General features: G+C 58.0%; 5 protein-coding genes and 1 long non-coding RNA gene across 10 annotated transcripts; 2 read left to right on the forward strand and 4 right to left on the reverse strand.

The window, feature by feature from the left end:
• Positions 1 to 308: 308 nt before the first annotated feature.
• Positions 309 to 8547, reverse strand: RASSF1 (Ras association domain family member 1). 4 transcript variants are annotated; one of them, XM_040994529.1, is made up of 7 exons: positions 8130 to 8547; positions 6324 to 6427; positions 5938 to 5952; positions 2492 to 2596; positions 2077 to 2374; positions 1718 to 1833; positions 309 to 1151 (listed from the first exon to the last, which is right to left on the reverse strand). In XM_040994529.1, exons 1-7 carry the CDS (start codon positions 8377 to 8379, stop codon positions 1005 to 1007), a joined length of 1035 nt encoding a protein of 344 aa, XP_040850463.1. In that variant the 5' UTR covers positions 8380 to 8547; the 3' UTR covers positions 309 to 1004. The 4 variants fall into 4 exon arrangements, with proteins under 4 accessions (XP_040850463.1, XP_040850461.1, XP_040850462.1 ...); XM_040994527.1 differs by lacking the exon at positions 5938 to 5952 and having other exon boundaries at positions 6321 to 6427; XM_040994528.1 differs by lacking the exon at positions 5938 to 5952 and having other exon boundaries at positions 6321 to 6436; positions 8127 to 8547.
• Positions 8548 to 8687: 140 nt separating this feature from the next.
• ZMYND10 (zinc finger MYND-type containing 10) lies at positions 8688 to 12433 on the reverse strand. The gene is made up of 12 exons (XM_040994526.1): positions 12342 to 12433; positions 12000 to 12108; positions 11175 to 11291; positions 11027 to 11080; positions 10804 to 10941; positions 10612 to 10700; positions 10412 to 10512; positions 9948 to 10120; positions 9579 to 9704; positions 9370 to 9491; positions 9147 to 9272; positions 8688 to 9054 (listed from the first exon to the last, which is right to left on the reverse strand). Exons 1-12 carry the CDS (start codon positions 12431 to 12433, stop codon positions 8979 to 8981), a joined length of 1323 nt encoding a protein of 440 aa, XP_040850460.1. The 3' UTR covers positions 8688 to 8978.
• On the forward strand, positions 8959 to 12770 carry LOC121165728. The gene is made up of 2 exons (XR_005885310.1): positions 8959 to 9569; positions 12365 to 12770. It is a non-coding gene; the product is annotated as an uncharacterized LOC121165728 (long non-coding RNA).
• Positions 12771 to 15010: 2240 nt separating this feature from the next.
• On the reverse strand, positions 15011 to 18499 carry NPRL2 (NPR2 like, GATOR1 complex subunit). Its single transcript, XM_040994535.1, has 11 exons — positions 18273 to 18499; positions 17791 to 17882; positions 17531 to 17699; positions 17248 to 17356; positions 16409 to 16545; positions 16216 to 16313; positions 16073 to 16109; positions 15854 to 15947; positions 15660 to 15777; positions 15269 to 15411; positions 15011 to 15192 (listed from the first exon to the last, which is right to left on the reverse strand). Exons 1-11 carry the CDS (start codon positions 18348 to 18350, stop codon positions 15125 to 15127), a joined length of 1143 nt encoding a protein of 380 aa, XP_040850469.1. The 5' UTR covers positions 18351 to 18499; the 3' UTR covers positions 15011 to 15124.
• Positions 17881 to 21151, forward strand: LOC121165732 (cytochrome b561 domain-containing protein 2). Of its 2 annotated transcripts, none has more exons than XM_040994538.1 (4): positions 17881 to 18275; positions 19128 to 19279; positions 19662 to 19699; positions 20338 to 21151. In XM_040994538.1, the coding sequence occupies exons 2-4, from the start codon at positions 19153 to 19155 to the stop codon at positions 20839 to 20841; spliced, it is 669 nt and encodes a 222-aa protein (XP_040850472.1). In that variant the 5' UTR covers positions 17881 to 18275; positions 19128 to 19152; the 3' UTR covers positions 20842 to 21151. The 2 variants fall into 2 exon arrangements, with proteins under 2 accessions (XP_040850472.1, XP_040850471.1); XM_040994537.1 differs by lacking the exon at positions 17881 to 18275 and adding an exon at positions 18595 to 18698.
• Positions 21152 to 21656: 505 nt separating this feature from the next.
• TMEM115 (transmembrane protein 115) lies at positions 21657 to 25770 on the reverse strand. The gene is made up of 2 exons (XM_040994536.1): positions 24450 to 25770; positions 21657 to 22414 (listed from the first exon to the last, which is right to left on the reverse strand). Exons 1-2 carry the CDS (start codon positions 25298 to 25300, stop codon positions 22210 to 22212), a joined length of 1056 nt encoding a protein of 351 aa, XP_040850470.1. The 5' UTR covers positions 25301 to 25770; the 3' UTR covers positions 21657 to 22209.
• Positions 25771 to 25832: the final 62 nt, after the last annotated feature.

Raw genomic sequence — 25832 nt, forward strand, 5'->3', positions numbered from 1 at the left:
ATATCACAAGGATGCCACAAGAAAATTATTAACAGCCATTTCCTTGGTGCCGTGTGCAGTTTACGGGGGTCACACCAGCTCCTTCATGAGCCTGGTCTGTGTTGGCCATGGCAGCTGCAACCAGTGTTCGGCCCTACACACCCAGAATGTTGAGTGACAGCTGAGATCACCTGCACCTCCACACACCAGATCCCACAGACACTTTTCAAAAGATGCCCTGAACTTGCCCACCCCCCTTGGCAGCCTCTGGCATCAGGAACACCAAGGTGGTTATGGGCCCACAATGAGTCCACAATCCAATCAACAGGAAGATTCTCAAATCTTTATTCAGCCAATTCTCCCAGGCCCCAGGCCCTGACGGTGACTGCCACCCCCACCCCGTTCCCCACAGGAGGCATTAGCTGAGGCCACAACACAGTGCTTACATTCACACACTTCATCAAGAACACCTGAAGGAGAGACCCTGCCTGTGACGGGCCCACGAGGTACAGTCCTGGCCCAGTGCCCGTATCCCTAGTCCCTGGTGTGGGGCATCTCCCTGTGGCAACATACAGCCAGTATGCCCTGCCCTCAGGCTGGGGGACCAATCGGAGGGCACCACAGCGGGAAACCCTGCTCTTCTTGGATATCTGCCTTACTCTGAACCCCCATCCCTGGGTGGGGGGGGGGGGTTCTTGTGAGACTCCATAATAACTGTCCCCACAGAGAAAGGCCCTCAGGCCAACGAACATGACCTTGTTCTGCCCACAGAGTCCCCCACATTCATCTCTGAGACATACATGGAGGAGACATCTGTCAGCTCCACCCCTGCCGCAATGCTGGGCAGCCCTGGCTGGCCACACCTGCTGATGGACATGGGGGCCAGCTCCTCCGCGGCTGCCCTGGCCTGTCCTTCTGCCGGGGAGGGCCTCCACCGCACTCACTCCTCGGGCCGTGGGCCCTGCCGCACTCACACAGCACACTCTGGGCGCTGCCTGCTCTCCTGCTGCCTGGGGGGTGGCAGGTCACCCCAGGGGACAGGCATGCAGGGCCTCCTGGATCTTCTGCCGGCAGTACGAGTACTTCTGGAGGATCTGGCGCAGGTGCTCCTCCTCCTCCCGCTGTAGTATACGTAAGAAGTTGTGGAGCTCAGGCATGCTGAAGGCGTCCCACTGCAGGGGGTAGAAAGGGACAGGAATGGAGCAGCTGCCACCAAGCCAGTAGACCCCTTTTGGGAAAGACCAGGTCATGAGGAACATGCCTAACTGAATCAGGTCTTCTGCCTGAAGCTCTCACAGTACACTAGGAGCCACCATGAACTGCATGGGGATCTACATAAATCCTATAAAGTAGTCACCTCATTGCCAGGCTAGCTGCTCTTCTCATCTGTGGGTACACTACAGCTGACTCCACCCTGTCTCACTTCACAGGCCCAATACTTCAGAGCCAGAAAGCTTCCGGGTAAAGCCTTAATGCCTGAAGGGATGGATGTGGATGGGCATGCATGTGGGTGCGGCTGGGATGTTGCTGGGCACCAGATGCGCTGCCAGAGGATTTTCCAACCAAGAAAGAGCCAAGACAGCTCTCTCTGAGGAGCCTGGCTTGGTACAGCTGGCCTGAAAACTCACTTCAGCCACTCCCGGAGAGAGGGCCAATTCCTCCCCAAGCCTTTTACATGGCTGTGGCCCACTGCCCCGCCCAGGAGCAAGCAGTAAACGAAGCAGGGCTGGGTACTCACATTCACCTCCCCAGAGTCGTTTTCCTTCAGGACGAAGCTCAAGGCCTTCTCGCTGGGACCCGCAAGTAGCCGAAGCTGCAGGGGCTGCTCCTCATCTGATAGCTTCCGCAAGTACACTGAAGATCAGGCAGGGGAGGGAGGGAGAAGAGGAGTGAGAGGAGGAGCTGCCTCGGCAGGTAAGTACACATGTGCACAAGCGTGCTTGCGCGCACACACACAGGTATTCCTGAAGTTCAGGAAAAAAACTGCATGCATTTCTAAAATTATTTGCATCAGAATAAACTTAGCTTTGAATTCTATTTTCCATGAACTTTTGAAGTCCCCTCCCATTTCCTTACTCAGCGGGGTAGGAAGCAAACCTTGGCCATGACGCTCAGCTCTCTCAAAAAGAGCAAACTTTCGGGGGTCATCCACCACCATGAACTTGCGGAGCAGGGCCTCAATGACCTCGCGGGCCCGTGTGTGAGACAGCACATGCAGGTGTTTGACCGCATCCTTGGGCAGGTAAAAGGAGGTGCGGCGCTTCACGGCTGTGCTCCGGCTTGGGCCCCGGCGGGCATCCTGCAGGGAGGGGGGCTTCCTGCTGGAGGGCACTGAGACGGGGCGCGCCAGCTTCAGTTGCACCTTGATGAAGCCGGTGTAGGAGCCATCCTTGTTCTATAGAGGGAGAAATGACACTCTGAGAAGGCTAGACTGGGAACCTCCCTCTGGGCATCAGGCGCCCAGCTGAGTTCCCGCCTCTCCTCATAGCCCCTTCGTGAGCACTCAACTCACCAGGCTCATGAAGAGGTTGCTGTTGATCTGGCCATTGTACTCCTTTATCTTCTGCTCAATCTCAGCCTGAGAAAGATTCGGTGTCTCCCATGTCACGGGTTCATCCTGGAAAAATAAGGCTGGGGTGGGTGTTCAGCCTGGGGCTGAGATGCCTACTATGTTCCTGATCCCAGCTTCCCGCAAACGCAGGCCCTGCAAGGCAGTGGGTGATGGCTCGCCACCCACACGGGAGATCCGGGTTGAGTTCAGGGCTCCAGGTTCCAGTGTGGTCCAGAGAATGGAGAATGAATCAACAGATAAGTGCGCTCAAAAAAAAAAAAAAAAAAAAAAAAAGACCCAAGGGAAACAGGCAGCCTATGGAGATGGCGGATGAACACGGATTCCCAGAAGACAGCATCCCTACATCTGTCACTGCTCCCGATTCTGCGCACCACAAGCGCAGATGGCAAAGGCGGTCAGCTGGCTTCTCTCCAGCACTGTGTGGCCCTCAGGAGACGGCTGAAGTGGGAGCAGCTGAAGGCCAGGAGCCAAGGAGAGAGGAGAGATTGTTTTTTTCAGATTGGTTTATTTTTATTTGAAAGACAAAATTTTAAAAATTTATTTATTTTTAATTGAAAAGGCTGATTTACAGAAAGATCCTGCATCAGCTGATTCACTACCCAAACGGCCGGGACAGCTGGAGCTGAGCCGATATGAAGCCAGGAGCATTTTTCCCCAAGTCTCCCACATGGGTCCCACGGTTATGTGCTATCCTCAGCTGCTTTCCCAGGCCACAAGCAGGGAGCTGGATGGGAAATGGGGCAGCTGGGACATGAACTGGTGCCCACATGGGAACTTGGAAGTGGAGGATTAACCAACTGAGCCATTGCGCCAGGCCCTGAAACGCAGATTTACACAGAAAGGACAGAGACAACGGTCTTCTATCTCTACTAGTTTACTCCCCAAATGGCCACAACAGTTGCAGATGGGCCAATCTCAAGCCAGAAGCCCCCTTGTGGATTCAGGGGCCCAAGGATTTGAACTATTTTCTGTTTTCCCAGGCCACAAGCAGGGAGCTGGATCAAAGTGGAACAACCAGGACACAAACTGGCACCTGGATGAAAGTTGGTGTTGCAGGTGGAGAGTTAGCCTGCTAAGTCACCTTACCAGCCTCAGGAGGGACTCTGACCCTAGCCCCCATTGCACAGCCTAACCCTAGTGCTGCAGTAGGGCTGTGTCAGATTTGTTCTGGACGTGGCAGCCTGTTTTTTCCATTGTGTCTTAGGAAAGAGCCATGAGCTACTGTAGAGCAGGAAATATGGGGACTGAATAAGCTACTAGTCCAGTAGTCCCACCATCACCTCCAGCAACACTTCTGGGTGGGGTGCTTGGGGCCAGACCTCAGATATCATACAGTGCTGCACAAAAGGTAGTACCAGGCTCGGTGCCAGCCCACTACAGGTACAGATTCCTAGGCAAGTACATGCTGCAGATGCCAAGCAGGTGGGTTTCCCTGCTGCCCCAGCTGTGGGGAGGATAGCAACTTCCCAAACCAGTCCCCTCCTCTTCCAGGAACTAGCTCCTGGCCAGAAGGGTGAAGTATGGGTCTGGATGACTGGGACTGCGAACGAACCACTACAACGAAATTCCCTCGGCCTCCGTGCATCAGTTTTCCTTCCTGTTGCTGTCAGACCCGCCCAGTGGGGATGGGAGTGTCGCAGCCCCAGCTGAGATCACCACTGCCCAATGCTTCGTCCTGGTGGAATTCCTGATCCAATGCCAGCGTGCTCAGTCAGCACAGGACCCTCCGCCCTCTGCAAACTGGAGCCCTGCAAGCCACTTAACTGAGAACAACGTTCCTTTCCCGTTTCCCAAGCTGCCCGTGTCCCCAGGAAGCTCACCAGGACCACAGGATCTCCCTTCTCCCGTGCCTTGGTGGTCTACAGCAGTGACTGAGGGACTCATTTTATACCTGAGCCAGCACTTCCTATTCTCCTTTTCCACTGGAGAGCATCTTGTGGGCTTCCACCTTTCCATAACAGAAAATGGTTGTGGCTGAGTACACACCCAAAATCTTGTCCCTGGGGCTGGCATTGTGGCACTGAAGGCTAAGCCACCGGCAATGCCAGCTTCCGATATGTGCACTGGTATGGATCCCAGCAGGTCCACTTTTGATCCAGCTACCTGCTACTGCTCCTGGGAAAGCAGAGGAAGGCGGCCCAAATCCTTGGGGCCCCTGCACTCACCTGGGAGACCTAGATGGGGTTTTCAAGGCTCCTGGCCCAATTTTAGCCATCATGACCACTTGGGGGAATGCACCTAGATCTAACTCCCTTAAACAGAACAACAAATACCTTGCACATAAGCTCTGGGTAGAGATTTTGGGGTACTGAACATCACCTGCTTTCAAACACTTTGAAAAACTCCTGAAACATCACCCACAATTCGATTTGTCTGACTCAATTTCCACTCCATTGCTGGCTAGGAATACTCTACTTCATGGTCCCACACACTTACTCCGGGGGCCATAAACTCCCCCAGCACAGGGGCCTCATATAAAGGAGATATCCAAGAGCCCCTGTGAGTCAGTCACCCGTATCTTATACCTGTCTTTTGGACATTTCTGTAGCCCTCCGGTCTATCCTGCCCACCTCCAGGGAGTGAAGTGTTCCTAAACGCTCAAAGACATCCAGTCCTAATCCCCGTTCTTCAGGGTCCCCCGGGGGCTAGGAACAGAATCGGGGTCGGCAAGAGCTGGGCGCTGGGCTACTGAGAGCCCGGACTTCCCTTCCTCCGCCTCTTCTTCCCCAGGAACACCCTCCTCAATTCCCGGAGAGGCGCCTTCCCTCCCACTTCCTCCCCGAGTTGCCCCAGGGAGCGCCCCTTTCCTCGAAAAAAAAAAAAAAAAAAACAAAAAAACAAACAAAAAAACAAAAAACGCGGCATCAAGGTACTAGTCTACAACGCGCGCGCGGACAGTTTGAGTCAGAGGCGGGTCCTGCCGGTCAGTCCCAAGCCACCGAGCTGCTTCTCCTGGTTCAACCGGTCCGTGACGGCGAGCAGAGGACGCCTCGGCAGCCAGTACCGGGGCGCTGGAATTAACTTTTTACCCGGAGCCGCCGGCCGGAGGAGGGTCGGCGTTCCGGGCGGCCGCCCCCTTCGCCCGCCTCCAGCACTCCCGGCTCCCCACCTGGTCCCGGCGCGGCCTGCGCGCCAGCGAGGTGCGCGCCGTGAAGTACTGCTCGAGCTCCGAGTCCGAGTCCTCCTGGCTGCAGTAGCCACTGCTGGTCGTGCTGCTCCAGGTCATCTCGAAGGAGGGAGTGTCCGCCTCGCCCATGGCCGCGCCCGCCCGCTGCCCCCGTCCCGCGCGTCGCTAGCCTCCAACCTCCACCTAGGGAGCCTGCCTGCGCGGCCGCGTGGATCGCAGTGCGCTTGCGTTACCACCCGCAACCGTTAAAGACTGAAACGCGGACGGCCGGGACCTCGCTCTCGTCTCATTGGGGGAAGCAACGCGGCGGGGCGGCGGCGCACACACGCACACGTCACCTCCTCGCATGACCTCACCGCCCAGGCAGCTCGCCGCAGCTCCGCCTCCCACGGGGAACGTGGCGCGGGCGGTGTGCGCATGTGCGTCAGCGCCGCCTCGGGCGGGACCGGAAGGCGGACGTGGGGAGTGGTGGCGGGTGCGCCTGCGGTCCGCCCGGCGCAGCTCGGCGGCGAGACCCCGGAATGCGGCCCGCGCGCGGGGTCCGACCCCGCGGGTACCCGCCCTGTGCAGTCCCTGCCGCCGGACCCTCGGCTGTTAGGGCACCTCTCCCACCACATCCCGCCCCCCAGACCCCGCGCTCACCACGTTGGTGTCGCGCTCCGGCGCGGGTTCCCAGTCCAGGTCCCGGGGCCCGCAGCAGTCCAAGCACACGAGTGCGCGGCAACGGTAGTGGCAGGTGAACTTGCAGTCTGCAGAAGAGAGCCGGCGGTGAGGCCGAGGCGCTCTAGCCCCGGAAGGCCCGCGGCAGACCCTGGGGGCCTGTTGCAGTCGGCAGCGTCTTAACAGGACTGGTTCCTACTCTGCTGCAGACGTGTGCAGCAGTGTGGAATCCCTGGGGCTGGAGGACAGGCGTCTGCAAAACTCCTGGGAATGTGGGCTGCAGGCCTAGCAGAGTTCCTTCTCATTACTTCGAAGGGGATACCTTTTAACCTCAGATACTGGTCTACCCAGAAAACCGGCCTTCACAGTCTCCTCTAGCCCACTTTCCCCAAGGTGGGCTTGTTTCTCCCTACAGGAAACTGCCTGGGCTAGGACCGCTTGCAGGGGCCACTTTGTACTGCTATTCTACTCCCCTGCAGGTTCCTTAGCTGGCTCTGCCCGAACTCCCAGGTTCTAATGGTGAGGTTGGGGCCTGGGTCTGGAATGCTGCGCTGGGCCTCTGTGCTCCGGATCCAAGGTCCAGCACCACCTTCCCTCTGGGATAGGGAGAAGGTCAAGTCTGGCAAGCCAGCACTTTCACTTGCATGTCCCACAGGCGTTGGAGATGATCCTGGCAATATTTAACTACTCAGCATCTCCCCTCCTCCCCTTAACTAGGGTCTCCCCCCCCCCACCGACCACCAACAGAAGCTATTTCAGCCTAAACCCCAAATGCATGCTGAGTCTTTGTCTTATCTCTACACATCCAGTTTGTCTGTTTCTCATCCCTGCCGCTACTCTACTCAACGGAGTGTCCTCTTCTTTGTCACATTTTGCATCCTGTTAGTCCCATCCCCCTCCACAGCTCCTGACTTCACAGATGCACCTGTGTGGCTGAGTGGCTTTCCCTCCAGCACACACGTGGGCCTGAGGTCCAATCCCTAAGTGCCTCTGTGGACTACAGCAGTGCTTGTCTATCCAGGCGACACATTGGCACGAGCTGGAAATTTTGTTTTTATTTTGATTACTGGATGCCTGGGGCCTACTTGTGGGCACTGATCCCTGCACAAGGGGTCACCAGGCTGTGGAAAGTTCCTGGCCTGAGTGATCAAGACACAGAGCCTGGGAGAGAGCAGCCCCTCTGGAGATTCCCAGGAGGGCAGAAGGGAGGTGGAGGGAGGGGGGTGTGAATGTGTAATGTGTGGTCCACTTCCACCTGGCTCAGTTGGCTTGAATCAAGTGTCTGCTAAAGATGGACTCTGGTATCCAGGCTTGCCTGTAACCAGGGGGCCCACCCAGGGCTCTCACAGTATCTGGTCCCAGGAGGGCATGCCCATGTCTGGAGTTAGGAAACTTCCCTTTACACCAGTGGTTCTAGAGGGGGACAGTGGTTCAGTGAGTGAGTCTCTGGGAAGACAGGCCTGGGAGCAGGGGTTAGAGGGCAGTAGGCACAAGCCCTTTCTTTCTCCAGAAGGTCCAGAGGGCATGAAAGATGGTGTTCCCTCTCAGCACCTGTTACCCACAGGCAGTCACCTTTGCCCCACCATTCCCAGCCTTGGGTGTGGTGCCACAAGGGATACACCACTTCCCACCCGACCCTAGGAGAAGGGTCCCTGGAACCAGTCCCCGCCGACCCCCTCCATCCAGCCTGCACTGATGCAAGTGGCTGTTCCTGGCAGCCCGTCTCTTGGGTGCCCATTGCACTGCAGCTGGTGCGTGCACGGTTGGGGGAGGTGGGAAGCCTTTACTCACGCGTGCATTGCAAGCCCTTACGCACGACTCCCCAGATGAAGTCACCGCAGAGGTCGCACCACGTGTGTGTGGCTGGGCCTGCGGGCTGGAAGCGGTGGCCGCGGCCTGGGACCAGCTGTCTTGCAGGGTTGCGCGTGGTGACAGGCGCGATGCGCAGTGCATTGGCACGCTCCAGTCGGGTGCGGCCCGGACCGGCATGGCCGGCGGGTGCCAAATCCCGCAGCTCAATGAGTTCAGGTTCCGCCGACATGGTTCAGTCCCGGACCGGGGCTTCAGCCCGGCCCTGGGCTCTAGTGATCCTGGGGAGGGCGGGCGGGGCCACGGGGTGGGCCGGGACTTTGGGCGCCGCCCCTAGGATCGAGACTGGGCGGCGGGAAAAAGTCTGAGAAGTGCAGTGCGCTGCAAAGCAGGGCTGGGGGACTGTGCTAGTGACCCGCAGGCGGGGCGGGGCCGGGCGGGGGCGGGGGATTCTGTCAACTAACTTCTGCCCTTCCTCCCTTCCCTTCCCTCTTTCACGTCGGCTCACGACCGCAAAGCGCAACGAAGACAGGCGCGGTGTGTGTCTTGGGGACCAGCTTTATGGTGCTACGGGTGTGTGTGTGGGGGGGAAGAGGGTCCCCACATCCGGCCCCCTTCCAGTTTGCTGAGGCAGCGCCTTCTGCCTGCCCACGGGTGGGGCAGGAAATGGGGGTGGGGATGGGTCAGCAGCTCTACTTCTCTCTGCTGAGCTCACCACCACCCGGCAGCCTGCAGCAGCGGTCCAGGGCAGAAGAAGCCAGAGGGGATCAGGGGGTTCAGGGTGGGTGGCCTTGGCACAGGGATGGGGCATCCCTGGGCAGTTACAGTCCTTCACTTGGCTCTGTCATCCTGCGTTGCTGGGACACAAGCCTTCTTGTGCTTCTCCCAGTGCTTCACTTGGCACTCCCTGTGGGCAGTCAGGCTGGTGAGGGCGGCAGTGTTTAGGGGGAGGGATCCCAGGGCTGGAGGAGAGGGGTGTGGGTGTGTGTGATGCCTCACCTGCAGCAGTACCACTCCTTCCGACACCTGGAGCAGCGCTTGGTGGCCCCAGCACTGCAATAGCCACAGCGGGGTCCATCTGGAGCGATGGCCTCCAGCACATCCAGCCGATAGGTCTCCGCCCATCTACAAAGGACCGGCAGGGGCAGAGGCAGTGGAGAAGCACTGGCCCACATCTGGGTCTCAGGGCTCCCAACCGCTCTGGCAGCTCAGTCCGTCTTACCTTGCTGCCTGCAGCCGCAGGTCCTTCTCAGATGGACTGAACACGTGCTGAAGCTGGTGCTTGGCGATCGCCTGCCACTTGCCCTTGTTCTCTCGCTCCAGCTGTTCCCAGATTTCTGGGATCTAGAGAAAGAGACATGGAGAACAACAAGGAGGAACAGGCAAGACAGACAACAAAAGTCCTGAGTGGCCAGCTCACAGGTACCTTACTTGTTCTAGCACCAGATCCTTCTTAAGGGGCTGGGGTTCCACCAGGGCCAGGTGGGCCAGGAAACCCTGCAGGTCAGCCAGATTGGGCAGCTGGTCCAGCAGGGTGTCGGTGAGGAAGGCACGAAGCTATGGGGAAATCCAAGGGAGGTCAGTGTGGATCATGTGCTGGCCAGGGGACTAGAGATTAGGGAAGGTCTATAAGTGGGCTGAAGGCATCTACGTGGCCTCTCTGGAATGAGCTATGTCACCTCAAGCTTCAGGTCTACAAAGAGGATTGGGCAAAGAGAAACAGCAGGGGCACTGAGGAGATGGGCTGGGAGAGGTGGAATCTAGGGGTAGCATCTTGTGTGGGGCAGGGGGGTGTCCTACTTTGAGCAGCTGTCCCTTGGCGAAGCTTGTGAGGCAGTAGCGAGAGCGGGCCTCAGGGCTCAGCAGCAGGTTGTACAGGGCAAGCCACACTTGCCCGTCCAATTTGCTCAGCTTCTGCTGCTCTGAAGGGGACACTATATGCCAACGGCCGCCCTCAAATCTCTGCAGCTTGCCTGAGGAAGGGAACCGGCACAACTTGAGCAGGGAGTGAGTTCTCTCTGGGTGGAGGGTTAGAGGGAGCACTGGCTATGGCCTGAGCATGGCGGGAGAGAGCTTGGCACCCCAGGATTTGTCCAGGTTACCATGCAGCCAGCCCTAGAGCAAGGCAAGTCCTCAGGAACAGACATGAGGGTGTTGACTGCTGCAGAGCCCAGGTCCAACCCCAATTTGGGCAAAGCCAGCTGCCCTCCTCAGTTCTGACCACTGTCCTACACGCAGAGGGCGTGGTGGGGGGAGATGCTTACCTCCTTCCCGCCTACTCCAAGGACTGTGCTCCAGCAGTTCCACCAGGAGGCAGGGCAGGTTGTGGGTGCTGAGCATCCGGCTCAGGACACTCAGTGGGAGGCTGGGGGTGGGTGGGCAGGAGGGGAAAGTGAGCCAAGCCTTGGAGCTGCTCATGGTCATTTGCTGCAGCCCAAGGAAGGGCCCAGGCTCGGATGCCCACCTGTCCACACAGTCGGTGATATAGCGCAATACCGAGAGAGCTTTCAGTGCGATCTCAAACTCCATCAGCTCAGCCTGTTTCTGTAGTTCCTGGTAGGGGGTACCATATGGGGTTCAGGCTGGGGCCCCTACTTGCACACGTCTTGGGAGACCCAGGCCTGTGACAAGCCAACTTCAGGGAACCTCAGCTCACCTGCATGGGGGTGGTGTCCTGAGAGTCTTCCTCCTCAAGGGAACTGCTCTGGCCACTCCGGGACACCAGCATGGCCAGTTTGCGGTGACAGTAGTCCACTAGGTCCAAGACAGTGTCTTCTGCAGATTCGCACACCTCCTGGGAGGAGGGGAGGACAGGCAGAGGGGACATTTCCAGCTTTTGCTGGCCTTCCCACCTCCCCAAGTTGCATCTTGAGCCTCACCTTGTGGAAAAACACTGTCTCCAGGAGGTTGATGATGGAGGCCTCGTGGTGCACCTGTCAGAGACAGGGGACAGGGCCATAGGGGCTGCTGTGGGAGGGCTGGGGCCCTCGGGAGGGGTGGGGACATGTAGGTTAGAGGTCAGCTCACCACCATGTATATGGGGAAGGTGTTCTGGGGCTTGAAGTCTTCCAGCCTGCATAATACAGGGAACACCTTCTGTTTCCACAGCTGCACACTGATCAGCTCTGCCACCAGTGTCGGGACCTGGGAGGGTGGGGTAAGGTGGATGGCAGAGGGGCCTGCCACAGATCAGCAAGTTTCCTGCCACTGGCTTGGCCTACCACTCAGCTTGCAAACTCCCCCAGAGAATCTCCTGGGTCATATACATACATCCACTTCCCAGCATTTCCCCTTTGTTTCCAGCTGCCCCCAACCTCCCAGTGGGGATACCCTGCTTTGGTCCCTGACCTCCCTGCACTTGCAGCCACATCACCCTCCTCCACCACACTCCATGTGGGCATCCCTTCTGGGCAGCCCTCCCCCTCCCCTGGCTCTCCTGTGTGCCTCAGGGTCATTTTATGCATTTAGTGCCCAGTTCTATTCTCTCCTCGAGTAGTGGGACCACCTTTTTCTTGTAGAGGAACCCTCTTGTCAAGAGGTAGTTTGGGTCACCTGCTGGTGCCAGCCCCTGACCCATGTTCCAGTCAGGCATTGCCTGGCCTCCTTCAATGCTGTGGTCCCATTCACATTTCAGTGGTGGTCTCCTCAGGCCTTATAGTCAATTCAGGGGTGCCCTCAGCTTGGGCCCTTCACCCTGCTTCATTTCCTGTTCTAGGATCCATGACTGTCTTCCTAACCTGCCCATGTTCTGCCCAGGTCGGGATGCCATGATGCTGCCCTGGGGTTGGAGGTAGGAGGAGGGGAGGGCACGGATGGCTGGGGTACTCTTAGGAGTAGAGTGGTGAGGTGTACCTTGCCGTGGGTGACCAGCAGCTCCTGGATGGGCTCGCTCTGGCTGACCGTAGCATCCAGGATGGCCTGCATGTTCAGCTTCTCCAGGTTCTCGTGCTGCCGGTTCCACCTGCCCCAAATGGGGTGCGTGGATGTGTGGGTGCAGGTGCGTGCCTGAGCACTATGTGTGAATGTGTGTGTGTGTGTGTGGGGGGGAGGCAGGCTGCTTCCTACTGAGTCTTAACCTCTTTTTGGTAGACTTCTCTGCCCCTCAGTTTGGCAAGCCCTCCCCCCATGTCAAGCCCGTGCTCCCCCATTCGGGATCCTAGCTCAGGGATTGTGCCTCTGGTAGGGCCGGCTCACCCTTCAGTTCCTATCTCCCGCAGGGGGAAGCTGCGCAGGCCCCGCACCAGCACATCCGCCTCCCCGGGCAGCAGCAGCTCCAGGTCGCCCATCTTGGGGCCAGGGTCTTCAGGCCGCAGCCGAAGCGGAGGTGCTGACAGACACGTCAGGACGCCGGACTGCCGTGGAACCAGAGCCGGCCACAGGACAGTTGTAGGGCAGTTGGGAGCGCGTGGATCCTAGTTGCCAGGGAAACGCGTGAGCTTGCGCCTGCGCCGAGAGGCCTCGGCTGCGCCCCTGCCGGCGGCTCAGCGTCGCAGAGCCCATTGTTTATGGCAACTATGCTCCAGTCCTCCTACTGCAGGCCTGCTATGCCTGGAGCCTGGGACTGCTGATAGATAGTAAGTTGGTCGGCACACGCTTGGGGTAACGTGAACTCCGTCCGTTCTTGTGGCCGTGCTATCTTTTTTTGTTTTGCTTTGTTAGTATTTATTTTTATTGAAAAGGCAGATCAGATTTATGGAGAGGAGAGACAGAAAGGTCTTCCCCTGGTTCACTCCCCAAATGGACCCAAGGGCCGGAGTTGAGCCAATCCAAAGTCATGAGTTTCCTTTGAGTCTCCCACGTGGGTGCCCAGAATCCCAAGGCTTTTGGGTCATCCTCATCTGGGCATTCCCAGTCAGTAGAAGGGAACTGGAGCAGCAGGACATGAACCGGCAACCACATGGGATCCCAGCACTTGCAAGATGAGGATTTAGCCATTGAGAGTTCGTGCTGGTCCTGGCCGTGCCGTCTTGACCACCGGATGTCCCTCATGGTGGCTTCCATGATGCTCGCACCCAGCTCCATCTGTTGGCTCTGTTCCCAGCCTGCAGTTTCTCTTTGTGGTGGCCCCAGGGGCCACTGCTTTTGCTGTCAGCTGCAGCAGCCTTCTCTCCACACGTCCTTTCACTCTTTTTTTTTTAAATTAGGTTTATTTTTATTGGAAAGTCAGATTTACAAAGAGGAGGAAAGACAGAAGATCTTCCACCCACTGATTCACTCCCCAGGTGGCTGCAGTGGCCAGAGCTGAGCCAATCTGAAGTGAAGAGCCAGGAGCTTCTTCCAGGTCTCCTGTGTGGGTGCAGGGTCCCAAGGCTTTGGGTGTCCTAGACTGTTTTCCCAGACCACAGGCAGAAAGCGGGATGTGAAGCGGGGCCGCAGGGACAGGAACTGGCACCCATATGGGATCTTAGAGCTTGTAAGGTGAGGACTTTAGCTGCTAGGCTACCGTGGTGGGCCCACCTCCTTCCATTCTGACCCCAAGGCACAACCAGGAGCCTGAAAGATGTCCATAACACATAACGCTTCCCTGCCCCCCCCCCCCCCATGGGTCAGCTTTGTGCTTGTCTCTGAACCTCAAGTTTTTGGCCTGGGGGTACCACAGTAGCTGTCTGCTAGTGTGCGCATCCCAAATGAACATTGGTTCTAGTTTTGGGTATTTTACTTCTGACCCTGCTCTGCTTATGGCCTGGGAAAGCAGCTGAGGATGGTTCCAGCTCTTGGGGCCCTGCACTCACATGGGAGACCTGGAAGAAGCTCCTGGGCTCACATTGGCTCAGCGCTGTTATAGCCTTTTGGGGAGTGAAGCAGCGGATAGGAGATCTTTCTCCTTTTTGTAAATCTGCCTTTCAAATAAACATAAAATCTTTAAAATTTAATAAAATAACACACACACACAACACATAAAAAAACCAGGGCCATAGCAGCTCACTAGAATCTATCTGCCTCCTCTCCTACCTCAGGACTTGGATTCTTGCGTCTTCCTTTGCTTCCGTCCAGTCCACCATTGGTTTTGGCATTAAGGTTTTGTGGTTGAGTTTATTTGAAAGGCAGAGAGGGCCTGGCACAGTAGTCTAGTGGCTAAAGTCCTCACCTTGCATGCACCAGGATCCCATATGGATACCGGTTCATATCCCCACTGTTGCATTTCCTTCCAGCTTCCTGCTTGTGGCCTGGGAAAGCAGTAGAGGAAGGCCCAAAGCCTTGGGACCCTTTACCCACACCGTAGACCTGGAATAAGCTCCTGGCTCCTAATTGGGTCAGCTCAAAATTGCAGCCATTTGGGGAATAAACCAGCTGATGAGAGATCTTTCTGTTTTTCCTTCTCTCTGTAACGCTGACTTTCCAATAAAAAAAAAAATCTAAAAAAAAAAATGTAGAGAAAGAGAGAAATCTTCCATGTAGTCGTTCATTCCCCAATTGCCCACATTCACAGCTAGGCCAGGCAGGCTGAAGTCAGGAACTTGGGTCTCCCATGTGGTGCTTACTGCCTTTCCAGGGCATTAGGGAGCAGGATCGAAAGCCCTGGAAATGTGGGGATCCCAAGCCGTGACATAACAGGCTGTGCTATGAAGCCTCAAGGTTTTGCCCTTGTTTCTTTTTTCCTCTTTAGGCTTCAGTTTGTCACCTTGGCAAGGCCATTCTTGCTCAACTACTCCAGAGCCGTCCCTGCTCCCCTCCTGCTTCACCCTTCAAGCATCTCTGATGGTTCCTTTCCTGCTCTTTCTTTGTTTATGATCAGCAGATGCCTTTCCTTGGCCAGTGTCAGTCCTGCCCACCAGATGGCGCTCCAGGGCGCCAGCACTAAGGCCCAAGCGTGTGGGCAGTTGAGTCTGGGTGGCAGGCTCAGGAGCAGGACTCATTTCAGGTGGTTTGAAGCAGGATGCCTTTATTTACAGAACTGAAGGTTGACCAGCAGGACTAACCTACTGGTCCAGCACCAGTACAGCAGGCAGGACATGCCCATCCAGCCACTGCCAGACTCACTTCCAGCAGATGATGATGTTGGGGTCGTTTTCCAGCCGCTCATCCAGCTCATGGTAGCTCATGCCTGGGTGGGGTGGTGCAGGTGAGGGCAAGGGCCCGGGCTTGGCCATGGGGCTCTACCCCACCGTGCCTGCTGCTACCTGTCTTGCAGCAGATCTCATCATAGCTGTGGCAGCCAGTGTAGAGGCGGGCAGGGTGGCTTCGCTCATCTCGAGACACACGCACAGGGTACTTCTGTAGTCGCCGGATGAGGTTCTTCATCAGCCCAAATTGGATTAACTTCCTGGGGTGAGAGCCGAAGGAGAGAGAGAGTGAAGCCCTGGCCAGGCCTGCTTCCAACCAGGCAAGCCCTTTCCTGTGGTCTCCTCTTCAGACTGTCTCAGTAGCCAACCTGGCCTCCAAGCCCATCACCTCCAGGAAGCCTTCCTAGACTGGCAGGGCTGTGTGGCTCTGTTCTCTGCAAACCTGAGCTTCCTCTCTGACCTGAGGTTCCACGTATGCCCAGGCACACCTCCCCCATGCCCCTCTGACCGCTCGTCAACATGCTGCAGCTGCTGGGGGTGGCGGCCGATGAGGTCTCGCACGGTCGTGCCAGGACTCAGGCTGCAGTACAGCTGGAACACATCTCGGAGACTGGCCCTCTTGTGCCCTGTAGGTGTCAGGGGTCAGTGTGCCAGGGGGCCCCGCTCTTCTCAAGAGCTCCCCTCCCCCAGGCCTGCCATTACCTTGCTTGGTCACATAGGACAGACACGCCTCCTGCAGGGACTTGTCATCCACCAGGTCCTGCACCTTGGGTGTCGGGCAGTACACATTGGAGTACTAGCGGGGCAGGCAGAAAGCACAGGGTGTGGGGGTTTGAGTGAGGGGCTCTGGAGCCCAACAGTTTTGGTTGGGTCCAGCCACGTGGCTCACACTTCACGTCACCGCATCCCAGGCTTGCCCACCTGCAGGATGGACACCAGTGTCACGACGCCATAGTACCTGGAAGAGATTGCAGAGCTCAGCTCCTGGGAGTACTCTGTTTCTACCCCCTAGGCTTAGGAGCCCTGGGCTCTCCCCACCTGAGTGTTCCCAGAACCTCACTCACAGAAGATTCTGGATGGCAATGCGCACCAGGTTGAGCTCCACATCTGCCTCAGCTGCGATCTTCTGGACGTGGCGGAAACCATCTATGTAGGGCAGAATCTAGACAGAGCAAGGCGAGGTTGGAGCCGGAGGGTGGGCAAAGGCCAGGACTGTGGCCAGGCTGAGATGATGAGATCTGGGCAGGGGCAGCATACCTGTTGCGTGGTGAGGTCCCACTGCGAGTTACAGAAATCCTCCTTGTCTTTGGTAAAGACAGGTACATCATACTCCTGGGCCACGGGAGGGTCCGGCCGCTGCTCGATCACCTTCAAGTGGATGGTGTTGGACTCATCTGCAGGGGACCCACCCACATCCTCAGTCCTGTCTTTCCCAAGGGACATTCCCAGGCCTCCTAGAATCCCCTGAAGCAGACAGGTAGCTGTGATTTGCATTAATCTCATCCCCTCAGCCAGCCCATTTTTAAAATAAATTTTGTCTGAATGGTAAAGTGAGTACAAGTGAGAGAGAGAGGCAAATTTTCCATTTGCTGACTTACTCTCCAGATTCCCACACCTTAGGGAATGAGTCAGATCCAGGGGTCCAGAGCTCAATGTGGCTCTCTCCCACGAGTGGCAGGGACCCAAGCCCTTGAGCCACCCTCTGCTGCCTCCCCATTCACTAGCAGGTAGCTAGCTCAGAAATGGAGCAACCAAGACTTGAAACAGGCTCTCCCATATGGGATGTGGGTGTCCATCCAAGGGGTGACTCCACTACTGTGCCAGATGCCCATCATCATCCGATCTTCCCCTTTTATGGAACGAAAGAACAGGTCCAGAGAGGGAAAGGGACATGCTCAGAGGATGCAGCTGGCGAATTCCCCTGTTCAGTTCCCAACTTCAGGCCCACCTTGCACATCATCACCTTTGTACACAGCCACTTCCTGGCCACCAATTCCCGAGTCTCAACCTTCTCCTCAATGACTGGGCTTACTGTCCCCTGCCACCTTCCCATTCCTCCTCCAGTCTTCCACTGCCCCTGTAGAGCTGGACCATACCAATGGGAAGAGTACACCGGCCAGAAGCATTTAGCTCCTCCAGTAAGATGGTCATGATGGGCACCAACTTCTGTTTGCTCTCTTCCGTGGACACGAAGCTGCTCTCCAGCTGGAGGAAGCAGGAACAGCACGGTGGGTACATTGCTGGGGGACCCTGGCTGACCCCTGAATTGGCTGGCAGGGTCCCAGGTCTGGGGGTGCAGAGACTTTGGAAACAACAGATCACCCAACCCCACATACCCACTCAGCCTGCCCAAGCACCCAAGCAAATCTGTTTGCAGACCTCAAGGGTGGTCAGGTAGCCAGCCAGCTTTTTGACGATGGGTTCAAGGGCACAGGTCTTGGCCTGGGCATCACACACAAAGCCCAGGTTGAAGAGGAGGGCATTGCGACTATACTTCTTGTGTTCGATGCATACGGGGCAACCAATCAGCTTCTTTTCCATGGCCGTGCTGGATGGATGGAACAGAATCAGGCTCTCCCTGAGGCCTGCCCTGTCTTGCTGGGACCCTCGCCTCCACCCCCACCCGGCTGGGGCCTCACACAGTGATAAGCTTGTTCTGCAGCTCTGGCTTGGTAATGATGTACACCTGGACTGTGTCGAATAGCTCGCGGGAGATGAAGTCCTCTGGGACCTGTGGAAGGGGCACTTCCAGACAGCTGCTTCCTGGCTTTTTCAGTTGCTTACTCCTTGACCCACAACACTCTCTTCTCTGTCACCCAGCTTCCTGTGTATTACTTGCAGGCGGAGGGGATATTCGTGGGCACCTCCTCCTGTGTCATAGGACCCGGATTCTCTCTGGGACCCCAAAATCCAATTTCTTACAAACGCTGTTGATGTGACAGTGTGTGTCCCCTGCCACTGGGAACCGGGGTGTTGCTCTGGATCTTCTTGGCTCATGGTTGACTGCAACTGAAGGAGCAACATACTTGCAAGCACACGGAGACCCAGCCCCTCTGAGCAGCCCGCTGGCTCCTGAGTGCATCCCTCTTTCCCTCTGCAATCCCGCCAGCCCGGGAGTTACCTGGTAAGTAATCTTGGGTCCCAGTGTGGGATGGAACTCGCTGAAGAATATGCATTCGATGCGACAGCTGCTGCCCATGGTGCTGGCGGGGCCTGCGCCCGTGGCTCCTTGTCTCTTGCGCGCGAGGGGCGCCCCCACTTCGGGGGACACCTGTCAAACGCGGCTGGGAAGCCTGGACCACCAGGGTACCGCGGGCTGCGCGCGCACACACAGCGGCGACGCGGTTCGCTGAACAGCGCCTGCGCAGCGCGGCTCAGAGGCGTGGCTGGAGGAAGGTGGGGCTGTGCTCATTCCAGGAAGCCCCTGTGGGTAGGCGTCGCACCCGGAAGTGAAGTCGTTCCGCAACGGAGCGGCGGTGCGCACGGCAGGACTCAAGAGTATCCAGTTTTCTTTGGAGAAAACTACAGTGTCGGGCCGGTGCTGCGGGTGAGGCAGGCGGATCCCTAGAGTAGAGGGGCAGCATGCCAGCGGTCCGTGGGGAGGAAGCGCGCGTAGGGATTCACGCTCCAGCTGCACCTGAGGACTACAACTTCCGTGGTGCCTCATGGTGCCTCACGCCCTCCTAGCCGGCCCTCCCGCCCGCGAGGGCGTTGAGCACGCTGGGATTTGTAGTCGTACAGGGCCTTGCCCCTCCTTACCTTTAAGGTGGGCCAGACGTGCATAACGTTTGGGTACAGGTGGCCGCTGGCAGGCTCCTGGTCCTCGATGGTCACGTTGTGATTAATCCTGTTGCCGGTCTTGGTGCTGTACTATTCCCGTCCATCATAACTTCTTGGAAGAGGGTAATATTCCTCCATTCTCTGGTGAGGGGCGGACAGTGGCACCTGATTCTTGCCTGCGCTGCTATGCTTTCAGGCTGCAACCACTGGCCTGGCTGATCATGGCCCTGTCTGTGGAGACCGAGTCGCACATCTATCATGCTCTGCGCACTGCCTCTGGGGCTGCCGCCCACCTCGTAGCCCTGGGTTTTACCATCTTCGTGGCTGTACTTGCCAGGCCTGGCTCCAGTAAGTACAAGTGGTAGTGGGCTTCTGGGAAGGGCAGGGCGACGTCTCCCAGGGAGCGGGGACTGTAGGAAACCTTGAGCCTGATGCTTGGGAAAGGCTTGGCTGGCTAAGGGGTATTCTGTGCTGAGGGAATGGGAGGGGTGGAGCTTTTCCAACTTGTCCAGAACCCACTGAGTAACCTTATCCTTTCCCCTTGTCTGGGTTTCTTGCGGGGGGGTGGGAGGGAATGGGGTGGGAGGGACTGCTGCCAGTGGGTACAAGCACAGCTTCTGATCCCGGCAGGAGTCTGTATGTGGGCAGCCCCACCTCAGGAGGTGGCTGCTCCCAGTTCCCAGTGTTGTTAGGGACTGGCAGGGCTGACGGTGTCCCCTTTTCATTCCAGGCCTGTTCTCCTGGCACCCTGTGCTTATGTCTCTGGCTGTAAGTAGTGGGCCTGGGTCCCTTTTGGGTGGTGGTGGGGTACAGGCATGGACACAGGTCTCTGTAGCCTTGTGGACACTCAATATCTGTTATTACATGCTGGAATTCCTTCCCCTTGGTATATACCCTACACCAGAACCCGAGTGCTCAAGAAACAGGACAAATATTTATCAAACACAAAAAAAAGGGGGGGGGAGGGCTTCACCCACTTGCCAGGAAGGAAGATGAAAAACAGCACATGGATGTACCTCTGCCCCCTTTTACCTTAGTTTATGGTGCTGCTTCGAAATGACCCTGTAACAGTGCTCCAATATGGCCAGTTCTTGCCAAGAAACTATATCCAGCCCCATGGCATGGAGACAGAATCTGTAAATCATTGATGAGTACTGTTTCTCTAACCTTGTTTGCTGGGGAAGAGCAGGGAAGACATTTGAGAGTGGCACCCGGGAAGAAAGGGGAGGCAGCACTCTACACGATAGAAGGATGGTCCTTCTATCCCAGGTGGGGGCCTGCACTCTGGCCTCGCCCCACCTCGCCAGTGGGGAGGGGGACCAAGAGAAGGGGACACACCCCAGACCCGTCGGCTGCTTTGGGGGTTGGGGGGTGACCAGAAGCCCTTTCCCCTTCTGTCTCCTCAGTTCTCCTTCCTCATGACCGAGGCCTTGCTGGTGTTCTCCCCTGAGAGCTCGCTGCTGCGCTCCTTCTCACGGAAGGCTCGGGCCCGCTGTCACTGGGCCCTGCAGCTGCTGGCCTTGCTGTGTGCACTGCTGGGCCTGAGCCTGGTCGTCCTCCACAAGGAGCAGCTCGGCAAGGCCCACCTGGCCACGCGGCATGGGCAGGCGGGGCTGCTGGCTGTGCTCTGGGCGGGGCTGCAGTGCTCGGGCGGCGTGGGGCTACTCTACCCCAAGCTGCTGCCCCGGTGGCCCTTGGCTAAGCTCAAGTTGTACCATGCCACATCTGGGCTGGTGGGCTACCTGCTGGGCAGTGCCAGCCTCCTGCTGGGCATGTGCTCACTCTGGTTTACTGCCACTGTCACTGGGGTCGCTTGGTACCTGGCTGTGCTATGCCCTATCCTCACCAGCTTGGTCATCATGAACCAGGTGAGCAATGCATACCTATACCGCAAGAGGATCCAGCCATGAACCCTTCACAGCTCATGCGATGTTTGGACTTGTCCCTCAGTGGAGAAGATGGGGCTGGGACCCTCTTGGATGTTCAGCTGACTGAGTTGGGACACTTCAGGCACTGGTGTAGTCTTGGGTCAAAGACCCATGTGTGACACTTTTGCTACTCAGGCTAAGTGCTTCCTTTCTCTGCTCAGCGATCCCAAGGAGCACACGGATTGTGGTCTGGATAAAGCTGGGGTTGCAGGATGGCCTCCCTGACACTGCCATACACGTTTGTACTGGCACGTCCAGAAGTAGAAAATGGTAATAAAGTGATGGAAAAAGACCCATGGGAGGAATGGCGCAGGCTTGGGGCTGGTTCTTATCAGTGCAAGGAAACAAGTAACTGGGAAAGATAGAAAGACCCAACTATGGCTGCTGGATCTCTGTGCCACCTGGGCCCAAGCAGGGCTGTGCTGTACCTGTGAATGCTGTGCCATTTGTCTGCCAGCATGAGCGGTTGGACGCAGACAGTGACAGGCTGGGGCTATCTGACCATGGGTCAGGCACTGAGCACCTGTCTGGGGGTGAACTATGGCTAACAACTGTGGGCAGAGGGGTCCTCCGTGGGCAGGTGCCATGGGCATAGGCAGAGGGGAATGGGGAGTTGTAGCAGTGCTCATTGACAGCTGAGGAGGCTGCTTGGCAGCAGGCATGTGCTGGCAGAAGGGGAACAGAGCTCATGCTAGCACTGCCATAGACTGACCCTTATGCCCAGCAGAAGGACCCTATCAACGAGCCGAGTGTGTGGAGGGCTGACAGGTGGCCTGACAGAGCCCAGGAGCCAGACCTCAAAGAACTGCTTTATTGATACTGCGAGGCAGGGCCTGGCTGCCCACTCAACGGTCCTGTAGAAAATCCCTGTGGGCCGTGGCTGTTCCAGCTCAGAAGCAGCTGCAGCCACGGCAGAGGACAGTGGGAAACTCTGACATGAGCATCGCCTGTCTGGGAGTGGGCAGGGACGTGCAGCCTGCCATAGGCACTGTCTCCTGAGCCGGCAGAGCCCTACAACACATTTGGCAAGTCCCTGCCCAAGCTTGTGGCTCTGAGCAGGCAGCTGCAGACATGAGGGCCATGGCACCAGTGTCCCTGTAGCCACTCTCGTGGGGTTGCCTGCTGAGGTGCACAGTCTTGCCGCAGTGGGGCCCGGGTCTGGCATAGTGGTTGTCTGCGGTTAGGACCAGGTAGCGGGAGTCCTGGGTAGTGTTGGCGAGAAACAGCTGGAGGCTACAGAACTCCAGCAGGCTTCTTCCCTCAACTGAGCACAGTCGCGGTGGTGCCCTGGGGTCGCTGAGGACATCGCAGATCCCACTGGGGGAGGTGACATGCCCAGGCGGTCTGGAATTAGAGCGGCGGTGGTGCTGCCTCGAAGGTGATGAGACTAGATTCTGGGGCAGCCCCCTTCCCTGGGGGTGCTGGGGTTTTGTCGGAAGGCAGGGGGCTGTCCACCTTGGCCCCCACCTCCTCATCCTCATCATCCATGCTGGGCCACACAGACTGATCCTCCACTCTCTTTAGTCGCTCGTTGAGGGCCTTCAGTGCCAGTTGCCTGGGGCCAGAGAAGAGAGGACAGGTCATCCCAGGTCTGGGCTTGGCTCATGCCTTGGTATCATGCTTGCTCTTCCCCTCTGTGCCCAGTGCTCCTTCCCCCACCCTTCCGGCTCCCCCAGCTGCCGCCATCAGATTGAGAGATCCGGAGGCTGTAGCTGGGACAGACTGCCCGCCAGGGCGGCTGCTCAGTAGTGGCCCTGCACTGAGTACCCAAGGAAGGCTGGAGCCAGTGTGCATGGCAGAAGGGTAGGAGGGTCAAGTCACTGGGAATGAGAGCTCTTGCCTGCGCACAACATTACTTCTAAAGAGAGGGTTGTCTTAAACCTCCTGGCTTGGGTCTGTGGGGGGAAAACTGACATCAGCATCTTGCTTGGTTCTTGGTCCAGGAAGCAGGGGCAATGCCACACTTTCCAGAAGAATCCCCAAAGTCACTAAGACCATGTCAGAACACAGCTGTGTGGGGCCCTTACAAAGTGAGCCCCACTGTAGGGGAGCTGGAAAGGCCCACTGGAAGGGAATTGACAGGTGCCTGGCTCACCAAGGAGGAGCACCGCGCAACACCTTTCTCAGTGGCCCCTGTGCCACCCACAGAGGGATGGCTTTTACCACCTTCTGGATTCCCACCATGCCAGGGGACAGACAGGAGAGGCAGCTCCGGCACATTTTAACACTGCTCTCCAGCTTGGCAAACAGCAGGTGGGCACCCTTTCCTGCTGCTGTCCATGTCCCCCTTCCCTGAGGTGCTACTGCTAGTTCTGTCTGAAGCCAGCTGGCAGGTAGTGTCCTGCAACTGTGAAAGAGGCAGATGGGCCTGCTCCTCTCTGCTGCTCTCCTCAGGAGTGCTCTGGGTCTGGCAGTAGCACTCGGTCAGATGCACATTGGGGGATGGGGGCGGAAGGTGCAACACCCTACCCCCACATAAGCTGACAACTAAAAAGGCTCAGCCAAGAAGCCACCTCCTGACTCTGCCTTCCACCTGCCTCCTGTTGCCTTCCTTGGGTGCGGGTTTCTGGCACCCTGCCACTCCTAACAATCCAAGGGCTCCAGCTGGAGGAGGGGCCATGCTGGCCTGGCCGCCCCGCCTTGCAGGCCCTGCCCGCCTGGCCCCATCCCCCTGGATGAGGCTGAGCTGGACTTTTGTCTGGAGGACTTGTTGCCCATGACGACCCAAGCTGGCAGGCTCAGAATGAGGCCGCACAGTGTGACATCTGGGGCTCAGTCACCTGCGGTCATGGCTTAACTGAACGCTCATGGCCTCGGGTGAAGATGTTGGTACAACCCCTCAGCTCTGTGCTCACAGCTTCCTGCCAGCACCCCGGTTCTCAGGTGGGCAGCAGTAGGGGTTTGCCAAATGCACAGGGAACTGCCTCAAAAAAAAAAAAAAAAAAAAAAAAAAGAGGCGTGAGGAAGCTGGGGCCACCTTGGAGAGGCAAGTCATAAAACACCTGCCCCACTGGTAACCACAATGTGCCCAGTGAACAATGCAGCGAGCACACCCAGGGCTGCAGAGGGCTTGGTTTTCCCATACAGAAAAGGTGTGGTCAGCAGGCTCGAGGTGGCACAGGTGGTCTGTTCCCTGGATTTAGTGACACGTGCTTGCCAGGGGGGTGAGTAAAGCTGGGTGACACTCAAGCCTCCTCAATGCAGACTCTGAATTCGGGTCCAGGAAGAGGGTGCGAGTCAGCACCTGGAGCCCGGCCTGGCCCAGGCCTCTTCTGGAGTCCCTGGGCATCCTGCCAACACCCTTCCTCCCAGGATAAAGGCCCAGCAGGTTGTTTCCGGTTCCCACAGGACTCATCCTGAGGTAAGGCCAGGCCATATTCTACACACCTGTTAGACTCGCACAATAGCAAAGAAAATGGGACATATCGTCTGCGGCTGGGGTCTGAGAGCAGGTTGTGCAAAACATCTACGAGAGCTCACACCCCTAAGTGCTGACTCCTACCAGGCCCGAGACGGAAGACACCTCAGTCCTAGCAGAGTGGTCAGGGAGCTAGCCTGGCAAGGCGGGGGTGGTGGAGACGGCACGGTACCTTCTCCGCTCGGCGTCCTGAGGGTCTGTGCCTGGGAGGCTGATGGTGATGGAGGACGGGGCGCCCACGTCGTAGCGCTTCACCGTCTTCTGGCAGATCCTCACCTTCACCAGGAGCCCGTGCACCACGTTGGCCAGCAGCCCCACCACGGGCTGCAGGACCTCAGGGAAGAAGGTGGCGAACGCAAAATGGTCGGCCATGTCCCCTCGGCCCCGGCTATGACGCTGGTAGAAACGAAGATACACCCAGCTGGAGAGCAAGCCGAAGCCGTAGGAGGCCAGGGCTGGGCTCTGGAGCAGTGTTGCCAGCCGCAGCAGCAGCAGCAGTGCCAGCAGAAGCATGGGCACCACGCTGACACGCACTTGGGGCACTCGCAGGACCACACAGTCCCCCATGGTCTGTTTGAGGGCCACCAGGACACCTCCCAGGAAGCCCAAGGCGCCATGGATGCGGACGGTGAACAGGTAGACCAGGTTGAAGGAAGCCATGTAGGTGAGGAGGTAGGCGAAGGCCCCCAGCAGCCCCACGGACACATTCACCACCAAGAAGAAGATGAGCAGCTCCAAGGCTCCCCAGAGCGGCTCCAGCAAGCGCCCGGCCACCACCACCGTGGCCAGACTGATGGCCACGTCCCACACGTGCTGCTCCATCAGCCCGTGCGTGGCCAGCGTCCAAATCCAGAAGTTGGGTGGAAACAGGTAGCCCGGGGTGACCGCCAGGCAGCGTGTGTCCACGGCGAAGGAGAGCAGGTAGAGCAGCAGGACCGCGGCGCAGAGCGCCTTCACCACCACGCTGGCGCTGGCCAGGACGGCCCCCAGATGCTGGCGAGCGCCAGGCAGGGTGCGCTGCATCTTCCTGGCTGGCGTCGGCCTCAAGGAAGGTGGGGCTGGAGGGCCTCCCCGGGGCCTCGCCCTCGTTCGGCCCCGACGGGAGGCCCGGGCCTGGCCTGGTCACTAGGCTGTGTCCCGGGCGAAGGACCTGCTTACGGTCGGATCAAGCTGTGGTCCTGAGGGGCCGAACCGGGTCTTGCCGCCGGGCCGGAGCCTAGGCCCCTCGCCCAGGACCTGCGGGAAGGCTCTGGGCGACCTCGCCTGCCTGCCCCGTAGACCGCGCGCCGGGCCGGCCGGGCCAACGGCGCTCTCAGAACCCGGCCTTCTCCATTCACTCTGGAGTCCTTTGGTTCTCGCAGGCCTGGAGCCTAGTTCTGGGCCCGAGTCAAGCCGGGTCAGCTCCGGCTCGGCCTCGGCCGTGCCTCCTCCTCCTCGGGGGGCCAGCAAACAGGGGTGCCGCGCCTGCGCGCCCCCGGCGGCGACGGCGGGATGCCCTCAGCGCCTGCCTTCCGGCTCCTCGGCATGCTGGGATACTGAGTCCTTGTCCGCCGCC

The sequence above is a fragment of the Ochotona curzoniae genome, unplaced genomic scaffold (genome assembly GCF_017591425.1).
Source record: "Ochotona curzoniae isolate NIBS_2020 unplaced genomic scaffold, NIBS_Ocur_1.0 contig_908, whole genome shotgun sequence".
NCBI classification, from domain to species: Eukaryota; Metazoa; Chordata; class Mammalia; order Lagomorpha; family Ochotonidae; genus Ochotona; species Ochotona curzoniae.